Source organism: Plectrocnemia conspersa, unplaced genomic scaffold (genome assembly GCF_051122295.1).
Source record: "Plectrocnemia conspersa isolate PC_06_02 unplaced genomic scaffold, ASM5112229v1 ptg000010l, whole genome shotgun sequence".
Classification (NCBI taxonomy): domain Eukaryota; kingdom Metazoa; phylum Arthropoda; class Insecta; order Trichoptera; family Polycentropodidae; genus Plectrocnemia; species Plectrocnemia conspersa.
The window spans coordinates 2,693,746-2,710,733 of NW_028277174.1; the positions used below are offsets into that span (position 1 = coordinate 2,693,746).

The 16,988-nt window shown below is 34.7% G+C and overlaps 1 protein-coding gene across 2 annotated transcripts in view; it reads right to left on the minus strand.

Moving 5' to 3' along the window:
* Positions 1–5,991: 5,991 nt before the first annotated feature.
* nrv3 (sodium/potassium-transporting ATPase subunit nervana 3) overlaps positions 5,992–16,988 on the minus strand; it is a 51,938-nt gene continuing 40,941 nt past the window's right edge. For both annotated transcript variants that reach the window (XM_088194658.1, XM_088194659.1), the window contains exons 2-7: positions 15,842–15,982; positions 14,993–15,112; positions 14,675–14,856; positions 14,491–14,601; positions 14,198–14,366; positions 5,992–6,557 (exon numbers count right to left, since the gene is read on the minus strand). In XM_088194658.1, coding sequence (XP_088050784.1) covers positions 6,454–6,557; positions 14,198–14,366; positions 14,491–14,601; positions 14,675–14,856; positions 14,993–15,112; positions 15,842–15,982 — 827 coding nt within the window. In that variant the 3' untranslated portion in view covers positions 5,992–6,453. The remainder of the gene's footprint in view (positions 6,558–14,197; positions 14,367–14,490; positions 14,602–14,674; positions 14,857–14,992; positions 15,113–15,841; positions 15,983–16,988) is intronic.

Consider the following 16,988-nt stretch of genomic DNA (forward strand, 5'->3'; position numbering starts at 1 on the left):
TAACAATAATACATATTATTTTTAAAACTTTTATTATGTCAAGTTAGGTTTGGTTTAATTGATGTATGTTAGGTTTGGGTTTGAACAGCAAATGGACGTTTCGCAACTGTCATTGAGTTTCATAGGCATTTTAGAGCAGCATAATAGCACCTATCATTCAAATTATGTAAATTATTGTAAGCTAGTAGAAATATATATCTACTGGTGAAAATGTATTTGGACTTCACTAGTGAAAATATAACTTCACCGAAAAATACATATTTATTGTAAAGAAAAAAATAATAAATACGTATATGTATATATTACAAAGTATGGAAAAGTTGCAATTATATAATTTCACTAGAACATGCCAAATAAATAATATTTTCACGTCCCTATGCGGAAGAGGTCATATAAAGGAAACTAAACAGAGTTAACTCGAAAGTTTTTTTCAACAATTTTTATTAACTCTTTTTTTTTTAATTTTAGCTTATTTTTGGAGTAGGTATTTTATATTAAAATATCCTGAAAAATCATTCAAGGGCTTATTTTTGGAGTAGGTTATATTATATTTTCGGTGAAGTACGGCAGATAATAAGTGCGGCTTATAAATCTTGATTAATAATGGATACAATTTAACAGGAATATATTTTAAGAGATATATGCATTTAAATAAATATTTTGTTGCATAAAACGAATTGTTTGTGCATTTATATAAGGCAGCTTCCATAAATTATGTCACAGGCGTCTTCCATAAGGGATGAGAGTTATAAAAATTTACGAAATCCTGGGACATAGTTTATGGGAGCCGCCTATGGTAAATCTTTAGAAAAGAGGTCATTGCAGAAAGTTATTCATAAGGTATTCACTGTTCTGATCAATGTTTATTTGCTCGCACCTAATCTATCCAACAACAGTAAGGCACGAACTATTCGTTTTGTGGAACAAATATTTTATATATTGCTCATTTAAATTGTCCTCTTTAATAATTTACTTCAGAAAACTAAATAAGCACTATTAGAAATATTTAAGTATATTTAATATTAAACATAAAAATAAGAAAAATAGTTATACAAATGGAAAAATATTGTCCTCCAGGTGGAATTATATTCAGTAGAATTAACGACGTCATACTTGCACACGTTTTAAAAACTTACATGGATATTATTTTAGGTAGACAATTTAAAATTGTAATGGACCATATCACCGTCACGTACCCAGGCTTAATGGATAAATTACTTAATATTTTAATGCTCTTAAAAGTAAATATATTACTAACTTATTTTACTTTAATATATACATATATAATATATAAAAAGCTGTGAATCATTAACATTACATTTATAGTTAAAACGTGAAATGTTGATCAAATTTAATTTTTGTGAACTAATTTTAAAATTATTATTAAAGCATAAACATACTAGAGAAGAACGCTTAAAATTAAAATAAAACTAGTAAATAATAAATTTTATATTCACATAATAATATAGAATTGAATCCATAGTTTTTTTTACTTATTATGCCAGTAGAATGTAAATTCTAAAATTTTTCGTGGTGGTGCCATCTGTTAGTTCTTCAAATAATTAAAAAAACTAAAAATCAGAATTATAAGAATTATTTTTTTGTATTTACTATTTGTTGTACTGTAAATTATATATTTTTTTTCTAAAAAATAAAATAATATTCCTATTTACTCATGAACTAGAATTATATTTAAATAAATTGCAAAGTCACATTTGGGCACATAGCTTTTATATTTTAATTTGATATTGTCATTTTACTTTAAAATCTCAAGAGTCTAAAAACTTATCGTCTTCCGATGGTTGTTTTTATCAATAGTAAAAAAAAACAGCAAAAATATTAATACTTGAAATTATATGTTAGTTAGCATTATTATATATTATAGTTAAAACTCTTAGAATTTATTGTTTTTTGCTAATGCTTATAATTTAGTAAAGGCTTACGGAACCTATTTAACGCATTTTTTTAAGTACAACTTTTTAAATATTTTTTTGAAATTGCGATACGTAGTCTCGAAACCTTCTCGAAGATCGCGTTGAACTCATGAGATTTGGTTGACTGTTTATCTGTACTGAATCGGAAAGTAGCTGCTTTTTCGAGCTTCTTGGTCCATTTCGCATGTCTATACGTCTCAAAAAACTGTAGTTTCGTACAGATTCATTATTTGAGGTCGGCTTACATATTTTTTATAAATATATTTTTGCTATGATTCGGGCCCCTCAAGAAGAATGGGCCTAGGGAATTTGTCCCCTTTCCCCTCTTTTCTCGTCAAGCCTGGGTACGTGACGGTGCAAGCATATATAGTTTTGGAATTGGCTGTACAATTTGAATAATAATATCTATTCTCGTCGTAGTACTACGTCACGTAGTCTCCAAGTCATATCGAAAATCGGGTTAAACCCCTTGTATCCAGGTGACTGCTTAGCTATAATTATCTCCGAATAAAGTTCCTGAAGCAAGTGATTCAGTACTTTCAGTCCTTAATCCAGTGATGTTCAAAGTGGAGTACGCCAAGTAATAATTAAACCATTGTAAATTTTTATTTAACGAGAAATTGACAGCTGCGATGCATTAGGATAATCGTAAAAGAGTTGAATTTTTTTATATGAATTTGATTTTCTTACCAACGTATGTGACAACAATTAGGGGCACTGTCTAAGGGGTACGTTGTCTTAATAGTCGGTGAAATAGGAATAGGAATTGATAAGTATTATAAGGCAAATGAAAAAAATTCAGCTGATTTTTTGTTAATTATTTTATTTTAACAATGAAAACTCAAAATAAGTGTAAAGAAAATATAGGAATATTATCATATTAATAACAGAAATCAAATGAACATATGCATACAACTTATTGACGTCGAATATTAATTTGCAATCCTAATAATCTTAACCGTTTTCCAGATCGTCCAGAAGGTTCTCATTTTCCAGCACGCTGTCAACGCATAGCTTCCAGAAAACAGTAACTAATGTTAATACTAACTATATATTAGGCTCTAAAATTTCAAGCAACGCATTTTGAAGGCTCCTTACGTCTATGTATTAAATGTGTCTATATAACTTTTAATTCAAATTGGATAATTTTATAAATGCATTTTTTAGATTTTTATTATACAAAAAAACCGACTATATATGATAATATAACAGAAAGAAATTATCAGAGATGGCGATAAGCTATGGACTTAATTAGTTAATCAAGTAGGTGATATTATTGTAAAAAATCGGCTTTTATCACACGAACGCATTCGATGGAAAGAAATGCAAACACCAGACTCTGTTCAAAATACGTCACTTCTCGTCTTTGGACTTTGCTCATAATGCAACCACATCGAACGGTATTGAATTGATTTTGACAGTTCATAATAATTTGGTCGTAATCCTACAATTATTAACATTCATCAATCGACAAACATAATCGTGATAACGTGAAAACAACAAATACACATCGTTGACACTGACGCTGTTGACACGAATGACAAAACTTTGGTCTTACACCTGGGTTAAATATTTATATAGAAGCCGATATTATAATTCTATAGCATAAGTAACATTTGTACATTGTTTGAACGATTTATAAAAATACGTTTTTAAAGAACGGCTGTTTAATTAATTATTATTTTTTAAATAAGAACGGCTGCTTTAAAAATATACCGTAATAGTAAAATTTTACACGTAGTCTATATAGATCGAAATTACACACCATTCTACAAAAAACGTTCACGCGATTATTTATTTTTAAAATTAATAATAATATAACCTAGATTAATGTAAGCTTTAATTTATTATATCATTTTTTAATGCTGAAAGTTGAAAATACATAATGGAAATCAGAGTTTCGCTCGAATCGTGAAGATGTGAAGATGGCGGGTATGCACGAACTACGAAACTTTTACAAACGTCACCCTGAATTTCATATATGTGTACATGTACATGTTAATAACAAAATTTACGGTCTTCTCAATCGGGCGGCACTGAAAATAGACTCAATTAAAGCGATAGGAGTTCGAAAGTAAATGAAACGACCGTCTATTTTATAACCACTATGGATGTTTTATTAATTTCTTTTAAAAATGTTTACATTAAGCATAAATGAAATTGTTTTTTTTTTGGTTAATCAGAAACGATTTTACTCAACTGTTTTTCATCATATTATTTGCATGCAGTTTTCTTCATTATTGATGCACACTTATTATTAAAAACATTATTTTTGTACACGCGTGCTCTGTCACGGGCGGGAGCCGCGAGGGGCGCGCGCCCCGGCGCCCCCGGCCCCCGCCCCTCCCCGCGCGCCCCGCGCCCCTCGCCCCGCGCGACAGAGCACCATCAACAGCGCCGTGCTTAATAAACTTAACACTATAAAAAACAAACTTTTTTACGGAATAACAAGATCATACATATCTATATTCATATATATATATGTATATTTACGCGCATGCGCGCATCAGCGTGCGTACTTATATGCGCACGCAGACACGCGTCCCCCGTAAATATATCGATAATTAAATACATATTCTTTCAATACACACGTATATACACATCCGTGCGTATATATACATACATATATCGTGTATTGTGAATTGTGTCTTTTTGCGGTCGACCGACGTGAACGGCGTTGTGTTAATGTGTGTTTTACATTTTTTTTATGTATATATATATATATATATACATATATATTTTTATATATATATATTTATATATATATGACGTGTGATAGGAGACATCGTTAACCGGATATCGTTTGCTAAAAAACGCAATTAATAAATAGTATCGGCTATGTACGTTTTTAGCTTTTTGTCCACTTTTTATTAAAATCATTTTTTTAAATATATAATATATAGATATATATCATAGTTTATCGTTGCCCGCCGGACTCTTTCACCGCCGGCGGATCGCGTATCGAACGTGTATATACTCAAAATACTTTACAATATTATTAAATAAATATATATATTCATATGCAAGCGTATACGCGCATTATACGCACATACACTCATATTTTATATATATATATTTAAATTATTATTTTTGGTGGATAGTTCCCTAAAAGTATATCTAAACTATATGGAGTACAGATAACACTTAAGTACGTACATACTAACTATTTATAACAATTTCATTAATTAATATTTATATATTTTTATTTAATTTTTTATTTAAAAATACATACATATACATATGTGTGTACGCGCGTGCGCGTGCGCACACGCGCGCGCGCCTATATATATATTTATATGCATGCACACGGATAGGTAATCTCTTTTTTAAGTAATTATTTCTGCGTTTAAAAACTAGCGTAACAGTGCTTAACATGTAGTGCGGTCCGCCGCGGTTCACACTTTGAACGTCACCGCAGTGTTCACAGTATCGCAACGAAATGTACAGTTCGCTTCATGTGTCGTGGCGTGTGGCGCGCGTGTATTGTGTGTGTATGTTTAATATGTACGCGGCGGAAGCTTCGGGGTCGCCGAAACGACTCTCGGCTAGAACTAACGAGTGGCAGGGCAGATTCGATACTCAAGTCAGCTAGTGATTACTTACCAAGGTTCAACTAATTAATCGATTAGTAGATTTAAATTGTATTTAAAGTACACAATGCATGAATCTATATATATATATGATAATATCTAATTAAAAAACCGACACCCGGCTGCGATCGTGGCGCGCGCTGTCCGAACCTCTCGGACACCCTGTATATATAATATACATATATATTTAATTGGAATTGTGTGTGCGGCAACCCTTAACCCCGCGTTGTGTGACACATGACACTTGCGCCGTCCGTCGTTTTCCGATGTATGTATATACATATACATATTTGTAAACACACACATACATATACAAATATATATATATATATATATATATATATATATATATATATATATATATATATATATATATATATATATATATATATATATATATATATATATATATTTTAATGTATTTATTAATTAATTATTAGAGTTGCATGCGCTGGCGCGCACGATTATTTTTCAATTGTAATACGTTAAAAAAAAGGCCTAAGTTTAGGGGGTGGTGTACCGAGAGGGCGCGCCCGCCCCCGTCCGCCCCGTTCCGGGGGCGAGTCCGCCAAAGCCGGGGCACCCCCAAGCGACTACCAAGCTGCGGCTCGCGGAGCCCTGCACCTCCCCGTGATTGCGTTCGCGAGGCAACCGCGGCACACTTCACAATGAACACGTTTTGTACAAGCACATTAATCGATTACATTTTAGGTGTATGAGGGTGTTTTTACGAGAAGACGATGAGACGAGTTCGACGGTGGCGGCGGCGGCGGAACGAGTCGATGCTGATGTTCTTCTTGTATGATGCGCGATGTTGACGAGTTGATGTTGATGTTGTCGAGATGTCGATGTCTTTTATGCCGATGATGATGCTGCTGCTGCTGTTGCGTCGATCAGTGCAGGCGCAGGCTCCGGGGGCGCCGGCCGCTCTAATCCACCATCAGCTCGAAGTGCACCGAACCGCGTCTCTCGTGGCGGTCGTGGTGGATATTCTTTGCCCACGCCTTGCACTCGATATTGATCAGTACCCCGGCTGGAAAAACGAGCGATCGTTAATGCTGTTTTAAAGTGATTCTACTGATTCCAAGAAAAACATATTGTAATGTAAATCATGTCTTCTAACCCCTACGAGTACAGATCTGTAAAAGAAACATGCTAAGACGAGAGCTCTTCTATAGCGTAAGATCATGACCTGTAATTTTCTCGTATAACCTTTAACCGTGATTGGCATTAGTTTGTAAGGCGTAAAGCTCAAGGCGCAATATTTCTATATAGCTAAAAAGAGATTAACACCAAAAGATACTCGTGCCGCATAAAAAAACATAACAAAAGTATTCTGATATACCAGACTAAAACTATTAGCCTTTATATAGGGCTGGTTAAGATTTTGCAGGACCTCAAGAAAATATTAAATGCGGGGCCTCCCAAAACAAAGGTAGAAATAATGGTGGACTATGATTTTATGTATGCGCTGGACTTCGGAAAAAAATTCGAAATCCCGATATCTGAGTCGGCCCTATCTTTATATTAATATAATACAAAGGGTAATATTATTTACAAACTATTTGCGAAATTTCTTCTTACTCGGCTCAAAATAAGCAGATATTTATTACTTCCTGGAAGTGCATTTAATTATATAGTGTGATTGATATAAATATGTTTTGTACGAAGTGTGGTCAAAAAATACGGTGAATGAATTTTCATAGCAGCAACTGCTGACGTTACATTCATTTGAAGTAATAAGTCCGAAGGCCAGAACCGTTGAGATAGTCAGTGTCAAGTTTGAATAAGTTGTGACTTGTTACCCGGCTTCCAAAACTGAAAGAGTGAGATTGTGTTTACCGTGTCTGTCGCGCATCATGGTTTTCAAACAACGCGTTAACATTAAGTTTTGTTTTAAGTTGCAAAAAAGAAGCTCATCAAATGGTGATAATGTGGTGACTCTAAAGACTATTTACAAATAGTATGAGCAATTTAAAAGCGAAAATGAGTCGGTTGAAGACGAGCAACAGACGAAAACGTGCAAAAAGGTGCAAAAATGATTTGTTCCAACAAGCGATCGACTATTCAAGAGCTTATCGAAGAACTGAACATCTCGTACGGATCTGTGCACAGCATTTTAATCGATAATTTTCAAATGAGACGAGTGAGTGCGAAATTTGTTCCCAAACCTAAGAAGGAAAATTGTGTGTCAGTTTGCACGGAATTGAAGGATAGTCCGGATCTGCATTAAGATGCAGAGCCGGACTTCATGGGCAAACTTATAACTGGAGATGAAAGTTGAGTGTATGGATATGATCCTGAGACCAAAATGCAGAGTTCCCAATGGAAAACGAATGGTTCTCCTCGCCCTAAGAAGGCACGCAAGTCAAAGTCGAACCTCAACTTCATGTTTTTTCTTTCGATAATGAGAGCATAGTTTGATCAGAGTTCATACAAGGGAAACCACTGTAAGCTCAGAATATTACAAGAGCGTTTATACAATGTTTGCGAAACGATGTACGGAGAAAAAGACCAGAAAAATGGGCCAATGGCTTCCTCCTTCATCACGACAACGCGCTGTACTACACCTTTTTGCCCGAAAAAAATGTTTCTATCTCTCCACATCCACCTTACTCTCCGAATTTAGCACCATAAGACTTCTAGATCTTTCCAAAAATAAAAACCGTTTTAAAAGGAAAACGTTTTGCCACCATTCCCGACATTGCCCTTTCAGAAATGCTTCCAATCATGGAATCAATGTTAGGATAAGTGCACCGCTAACCAATGAGAATACTTTGAAGGTGATTTTTTAAAATTTAATCTAAGCTTATTAATTATTCACCGTATTTTTTGATCACACTTCGTATATACATGTTGCTTAATCCATACTCGAATTAAAAATACGAAAACTCCTATCTAAACCAGAGATTATAATTTTGAAATGAACGACAAATCAATTTTATCGATATCTCTGGATAGTTTTTTTAAAACATAGAAATCTACAGTGGTTTATATTTGCCATATATATTTTTTTGAGGTGTGAATAAATCTTTCGCAGGATTGAATGTGCTCTCATTTTAAAAATATACATGCTTTAATTCCACCAAAAAAATTATTCCTAAAAATCAGTGACTTTACCACTGGTTTGCCATTTCCAGGAACAGAGTATGGAGTTGATATGGAAACCCGGAACTTTATTTATAGCGAGAGATTTACAATAAGCCCCAATTCCTTTTCAAGCAAATATGTATTTAACGATGACGTTAGATCGGCCAATTCTCAGTAAAGTAGCAAAAGTTAATACAACGGTGCCTTGACTTACGATTTTAATTCGTTCCTTGCAACTCAATTTACTCGCATGTCAAATCAATTTTTTTCATTAAAATGAATTGAAACGCCATTAATCCATTTCAATGGGTAAATTTGAAATGGTAAATATATACTACCTAAATTAATGCCAAAGTTTATTTTCAAAGTTACGCATTTTTTTTGCTCGTACGTAAAGGCAAATTAAAAAATGCTCGTATCAAGAAAAAGTCAAGGTTCCACGGTATATCGGATTTTGGAGTCTATATAAATACAGGTTATTTGCATATTTTATAAATGGAATTTTATAAAATAAAGATAAAATGAGTCCTTGACATTATAGTTTGAGAAATCTGGTAATAGTCACGCGTGTGTTAAAAGTGTCAAATGTTTGCAACGACACATTTAGGGAATGGATCATTTAACTCGTTAAAATTCTCAATTGCTCTTCGAAAATAACAATTTCGTATGTTTTGTTTATCAAAATTTACTGGAAGTTAATGATCAATTTCATCGTCTTACTAAGTGAACAATTCGCAACGTAGTGAAAAAATTTTAAGAGATGTGCATTATCGTGACGCCCGTTCAGTTGTAAGTAAAAGTGTGGCCGAATACCCGGAATTGTCGATTCATCGGAGTTCGCAACTTTTAAGCTCTTTTTATTGCTCCCTTTGGCGCATTTTGATCAAAAATGCCCATGTGATTCGCGAGAGACCATTACATGCACATAAAGTGACTGTTTGATGCGCATTGTTGTCAGACGGCGTCATTGGACCTTACTTGCTTGAAAATAATGAAGATTGGATGATGAGCGCTATCAGCGTATGATAATCGATTATTTTTGACACAAAATATTGTTGTTCCAACAAGACAGTGCAACTTGCTACAAATCAGGTACAACAAAAGTTACCAGGTCGCATTATTTTACGTTTCGGAGACATCATCATGCATTTTAACGCCACTGGATTTTTTTTGTGAACCGACAAACCCGAAACGTTGGAGCTCATAAAAACCAACATCGCTCATAAAAACCAACAAGTTATAGTCGAAATACCACCCGAAATGTGCGAAAAAGTAATTGAAAATTACATTGAAAGGATCGGATGCTGCAAAAGGTGCAAAAGCAGCCATATAATTGATATTATTTTTCATAATGTTTATTTTTTTAAGAAAGTTTGGAAACTGAAGTTGGATCACCTTTTAGAACATTATATATTCTGTATATATAATATTATTTAAAATACAAAGATTCTTTAGTCAATAAAAATGTATTAGTTGGAGTGCATCAAGATATTCTACAAATTTACTGGGCGAGAACCCATCAAGGGTTCTCGCCCAGCAAAACATGCGACATTTCAAATAAACTAGTTTTACGTTTATCTTTTGGCTCACGTTTTCAGGAACAAGGATCCATCGAAGTGGAAGCTCAGGTCGTATTCAAGAAAATATTTAGCACATAAAGCATAGCGTTGATAAAGAACCATCGACTTTCGTATAGAATACACTCGGTTTGTGATAGCAGTAAGGTTTATTTTTAGGGGGAGATTTACAAAGAGTGAGTTTTACAATATAGCTCAACCTCCTCAACCCTTTGCTTGCAGAGCTTTTTGGAATAACTTTATAAATATCAATGAACTATATATTAAAAATATATGTTCTTGGTATTTTTAAAATAAAAATACACTCAGCCTCTCAAAAATGTATCTAATCATGACGTCGGATTCGTCAATATATCTAGTCGAAATACTGAATTTTGGAGAACATGTGGTTGGGTTAGAGAGCTTGGAAAATTCAAGCACGGACAGCGGACAGAATCATCTGTGTTTTTTTACACCACACACGATCGGATTTGTCCGTGAGACATCCGTGCGTGTATGGCCAGCTATTAAGTATTTATGGATTTTTTATTTAATTGAAGATAAAAATAGAGGTCATTTATAAAAAAATCTATATTACGTTAAATATAATGTGTATTATAAATAAAATAATATTAAAATCAAGCTCACATTTACATTCCCAAGAAATATATGTATATTGTTATTGTATATACATATATATGTATATAAATTCATATATAATAATTGTTTTGTAAATATATACATTTTTTAAGTATTTTTTCTTTATTGATAATGTATTGGCCTAATACTATTATGCCATACAAGTGTTTTTAAATAAGTAAATAAATACATTTGCAGATAATATGGCTATCCTTTCAACCAGCAAAACGATAGAAGAACCTACCAATAAACTGAATGCACTAATGAAAAAGTTAACAATCTCAACATATCAATTTTACAAATATAATAAGTAACAAAGAATTGCAAAGTAAGACATGAAGTTGCGATGGAATAAAGGGTAAAACTCCCGGCTTCTTGATCACTTTTGCAAGTATCAAGTATCCGATTATAAACATACTGAATACATCCAAAAACTCCAGCATTTACAATTGTAAAGAGCAGACTCTGTGATACTACAATATATAGAACAGACAGACTCCACCTGGGTTTAAAAAAAATACTGAATTTACATAATAAAAAACTAAGCTACTAGTTTCTTGAAAGATACTATCTTGAATCAAAACAAAGTAATGAAGGCACTACAATACTTGAGAGAATAGATTTCATATGCCTTGGAAAATATATATATATATAGCAGGAAATAAGCTGTATCTGCTTTATTTACAATGTTTAATAAACTTATGACATACCAGTAAATTTTAAAGCCTATTTGGAATAGTGTTATCTAGTTAAAGAGGGTGACTGGATTATTGCGCAAATAAAAATTTCGCACACTAAAATTCTACACAGCAAAAATTTCGAACGTAGGTGATTGTTTGATTGTCAAATATATTTTAATTTTAATTCCAACTGCTTTATATTTTTTTCTATTTTTAATTATAAATTTAAGTAATTATAGAAAATATAAGTGTGTCTTACCAATGTAAATTACTCATATAATTGTAAAATATTTTTGAATTCAAATCATATTAACATTTTTTATATATAAATTGACGTATTATTGAAGTATAATATATATTGATCATCTATGATTAGAAATTTTGCTGTGCGCAATTTTCGTTTGCACAAGAATCCATACAGCAATTCGGCAAAGTTAAATTAAATACATCTTACGTCAAATATCAATTATAAAAAAAGAAACACGAAACAACAAAAATGTCTGCACGACAACGCCCTTAATTATAAACTATAATATAGAATTTGTTGCACTATTATTCTGATCCAAAACAACGATGAAATTGTATGTTGCAGATGATCGGTGATGGTAAAATCAGCTGCTTTTTATTATGCATAAACAAAGCAACTCACCACCCATCACATATCACAAAAAAAAAACACATTTTTTTAGGAGCAATACAAACGAGATTTTCTAGAAGCTATAGGGTGCTAGTCTATTATTTTTTGTACCGTTAGAATGTTTTCTCAATATCTATTGAATAGTTTACCGATTGTAGACGCCTAAAAATATGAATTCAAACGCTCTCCCTAAATTTCTCCAGCTTTTTTCTATAAAGTTCTCCCTCAATAAGAAATGGAGCACATTATAAAGTGAACATCTAGAAGACAGGGCCGCAGGTTGCGAGGGTTAGGGGCGGCAATCGATAAGGCGGCATCACGTGGCGCCGGCACTAGGTTAGTGGGCGGCGCATGCGCCCCAAGCGGCACGTGACTCGCCAGGGGCGGACTCGTAAAAATATCTCGTGCCGGCCAAACTTTATTTTTTACGGGGACGTCGTAAAAAATTTACAATATCGCGATTCTAATTAATTCAGCGACTTTTCTACCTTCCGGAAAATATAGGAAACTAACTATACTTGTATCGAAAGTATACATACGAATGGTTTAATGAGGGCTCGATCGTTTGCGACTCTATTGGTAGTAAAGTTTATGTAATACCACACCCTTCGGATTCGTCGATTTTTTACGATTCGCATTTTGCTATCGCATTTTATGACATGTTTGAACTGCTGTATTTTAATTTATCCATTATATTAATTAAAATAACAAATTCGCGATAGACTTGTAGATTCTCTTCAATGGACAATTATAGTTGGCGAAATTTGGTTTCATCTACCTTGAGAATTAAAAGATATGTCTACTGTCTATCTGGGAGTTGCGAATGAAGAAGTTTGAGCACCATTGAGTGAAGAAATATATTTATGTATGTCACTAAAAATCATGAATGGTTTTTTTTACGCCACCACCGCCAGTTGACCACGCGCTGGAGTTCGCTGTTTATAGTGTGGGAGAGCGAGGGACCACTCTTGAGGTTAAATCGCGTCCTACCTCAGCTGGCTGTCTGAGGTAGGACGCGAGGCACTACTGATGACGAACAAAGCATAGCAGAGTAACGCAAGCAGGGGCAAAGGGCTTGGCCCTGAGGGGAACCGAGGGCCAAGGATGCAACTGAGGCAACATATACACCCCTCAAAGATCAGGGGGGTAGTGTTGTGACAAGAATAATATGCATTGCATGCAATTCAAACCAATGCAGGCCAGCCAACGAGAGCACGTCTCCCCGAGTCATGCAACTCCAATAAAATATTTAGCACTATGGGGGGGCGGGGTCCTGCTCATCTGACCGTCAAAAGCTGGGTGTCCGCCCATAAGGGTTGGACTTGTAGGTCTCTAGTACTGGTAGTTAATAAACAATATCAAGTAGATAAATAGGTATAAAAATACTATTTTATTTTACTTAATGGACGCAGAAGAAGCAGCATGTTAACCAGTTGTTCTTAAATTATCACAGTACAAACTAATGTGATTGAGGCAACGACTTGAGATTGATTTTGAGCGATAAAAAGCATTTCAGTTCTTAACTTGAAGTAGCTCATTATTACAATATTCATCGGTGAAATCTGGAAAATCTAGGTAAACCTTATCTGTGATGATTGATCGGATTTACAATTACGGCACATCTGGTATTCGAACCATTTGTGCTGGTAACTTATAATAATATCAATAAATAAATCATTCACTATGGCAAAAATTGACTCTCAATCTCAGATATGTGTCACAGTATAATAAGAGGGGCATTAAATTGCTTAAATAATTTAAATTATATTCACATAAAACATATACAATCAACTACTTGTGTAATATATTATGTTATGTTGACACTACAGCAATATAGATAAGCAAACGAAACAAATAAATGGTTCGTAAAGGTAGAGCTAATGTAAAAATTAAGCAGAATCCTTGAGCTAAGTTTGTAGATTTATTCATTGGGTTGTTTCCCTTTATTAATAATAAAATAGTAGGGCATCTTCATAAGCAGGTGAATAAAACATATTTGCTTATATAATTTTCACGAATCGTGCAAAGAAAATATCATCATTAGTTAAATTTAGTATGAATTTGTACTAACTCCTGGGCCTTTCGAAGTATACGGCGACCATAGGACTGAGGTAGCCATCAATGTTCGTGAATGGGAAGAAATATCCGGGAAATCCGCGGCGCGGGATGTATTGAATGGCTCCAATGTTTTCGATGTCCGCCGGATTCTCCCCTTCACATGACACCCACACCGTATCCATCTGAAAGTTTACAAAAATCACATTATTAATAGAACACTAACAATGTTATTAATTTACGAAGATCTTTGTCTGCCGTTTGTTATCAACAAAGATCTTCGTATTGTGAGACGGCCGTAATACTGACAGAATTGGGATGGATGGACCGTTCTTGTAGGATATGTTGCTTTAACTCTTGCGGCATGTTTTCAGGCAGTGATTTTGAATCGTTGTATGTGGCAGGTATCCAATTGTAAATCTGAAAGAGTGAGAGTTTCGATTAGCGTCGCTTTATAAGGTGATGCGTGATTTGGACACGTCTAATGACTCACCTTGTTCAATTTAAGGAATATACAGGGTGCTGATTTACGATAGTTGTAAGCGTTTTCGGAGACGCAGGGTGCCCAAGTATCCACAGGTACGTTGCACACCTTGCCCTCTGCTGGTCGAATATCGTAATTGCATGGCATACGATTCTCACTCCCTGAAGTTTGCGAGCTGGGCTTTCTGTAAACTGTAAAAGAAATACATTTAAATAAACATTTATACTAGAATTAATATAGCCTTGACCTCCGCCATTAAGCTATTACTATACATAATTAACGTGATTTCTAAAAATAAAAATAGATCATTTAATGTGATATATTTACCCTCTAAGAAATTATCTAGCTCATTGGTCCAATAGTTGACGTTGCCCTCATCGCTGGCCTTGTACCAGATGAGCGTACTCTCAACGTTGGACTCCGGAGGCATCGGCCGGAATCCAAGACCTGAAAGTAGAGAGGAGAAGCATTAAGAGCGAGAAAACGCGTGAAATATTTATTAGGACATATCGCGCTCGCGCCCCGGCACTCTTTTATAGGGTCAAACCCATAAATAAAGGCCGACACATCAAAATTTTAGACCCCAGCTCCGAGGCAGGAGTCTTATACGTTGTATAAGAGCGAGCACAATATATTCATATGTATCTATACAGCGATATATAGTTTATGGCTGATTTTCTATGTCCGCTGGCCTTCGATATTACCAAGATTTGAATGATAGCATCTATTCACTCCATATTATATAAATAAAGAAAGAATTTTCTGTTTGAATGTAATCACACTTTTAATATATAAACTTATTGTATTTAATATACTTTCAAAAAAATCTGATAGTACAGTGTCATCTGCATAACATATTTTGTAATGTAAGTGAATTATAAAAAAATACACTTTCAACTCAATTCTGCTCTCATTGTAGTCATCTGCATACCGAAGATTTTTTTTTAAGTAATTTTGAGTCATTAGATATCAATGCTTGATGCTGTATTTACATTCCATCTTTCAAAGCTTTGGCAATTTGGATAATAAATAAACTGCCCACAGATTTTATTCTGTCTTTTTTTCACTCTGAAACGGCTGTCTAGGTGTAAGATTTCATAGGCGTTTCGGTGCTTTTAGAAGGAATCAATGATAAACTACACTACGCTTTTGAATACATAATAAATTTATATTTACCTGGGTTACTGCCAATGAGTGATTCGCTTTGCTGCCATTTTGGCGTCCGATAGTCCAGCGTCTGGTAAAATACGGCCAACATGGCAGCAAAGAACCCGATCAATACCGAATAGAAAATCAGGTAAAATAATATAATTTTGGCTGAAACGAGAAAAAGAAGAAGGGTTAGTTAGTCGTTCGTCTTCGCGTTAAGAGTCAATTAAGGATGGGGGTTGGAGGTGGATAAGAGGGTGGAGTCAGTTCTGGGGTCCGAGCGACCCCAGCCCGCTTGCAGCGCGGTGCACGCAGCGAGGTCGTCTGGGGGCGCGGGCGGGGGCCCCGGCGACCTCGAGGCGCCGCCGCCCATCGATCTGGGAGGCCGCGACCCCAAAACCCGCCCCCATCGAGCCCCGATGACCCGCAACCCGAGCAAATCTCTGTTCCGGCAACAATGCACGTAGGTACACATACTGCACGGCACCATTTTAGTGTCGAAAAATATAGTTGTGCTTATAAAACATTGCTTCAATAACCTTATAAAACAATTACTAATGTTTTTTACATTTACATATATTTTTATATATAATACGTAGAGTAGAAACACAGCGTGACAATATTTTATCCACAATTTCTATGAAAATTACAACGGCGAAGAGTCGAGCGTTGTATCGTGAGTGTTCATTACATCAGTGTATTTATAAATATATATATATTTATATGGTAGATTTAGGAGTAGAAACATTGAGCGCTATAATTTGTATTAAGGTTGATAATGCCAGTTTCTCACTCTATTATCTGCGAGGTCAGTCACTAAAGAAGCGTATTATTATGAAGTATGTATAGAGAGATGTATCAACCATTTCGTGTAAAAGCGAGCGAACGAGGTAATAGCCGATCGCTTTGCCGCGGGCGATAGGCCGCGTCTTTCGCTCAAAGTGGGTGATATTTATTTTAAGGCGGCGACGGGGTGGCTAAGAGGGCGGCGGTTGGTCCTAATGCGATTAGGGCGACGTTTAAAGTGAGCGATAATATTTTAAGAACGCGTGTGTACACACAACATACGGGGATTGTTTAGTCGCCGCTAGGTAATTGGGCTAATATATAATAATACATTGTTCATTTGACACAACTAGGGTTCTAAATTATTCGTAATTTACTTACTCGGTTT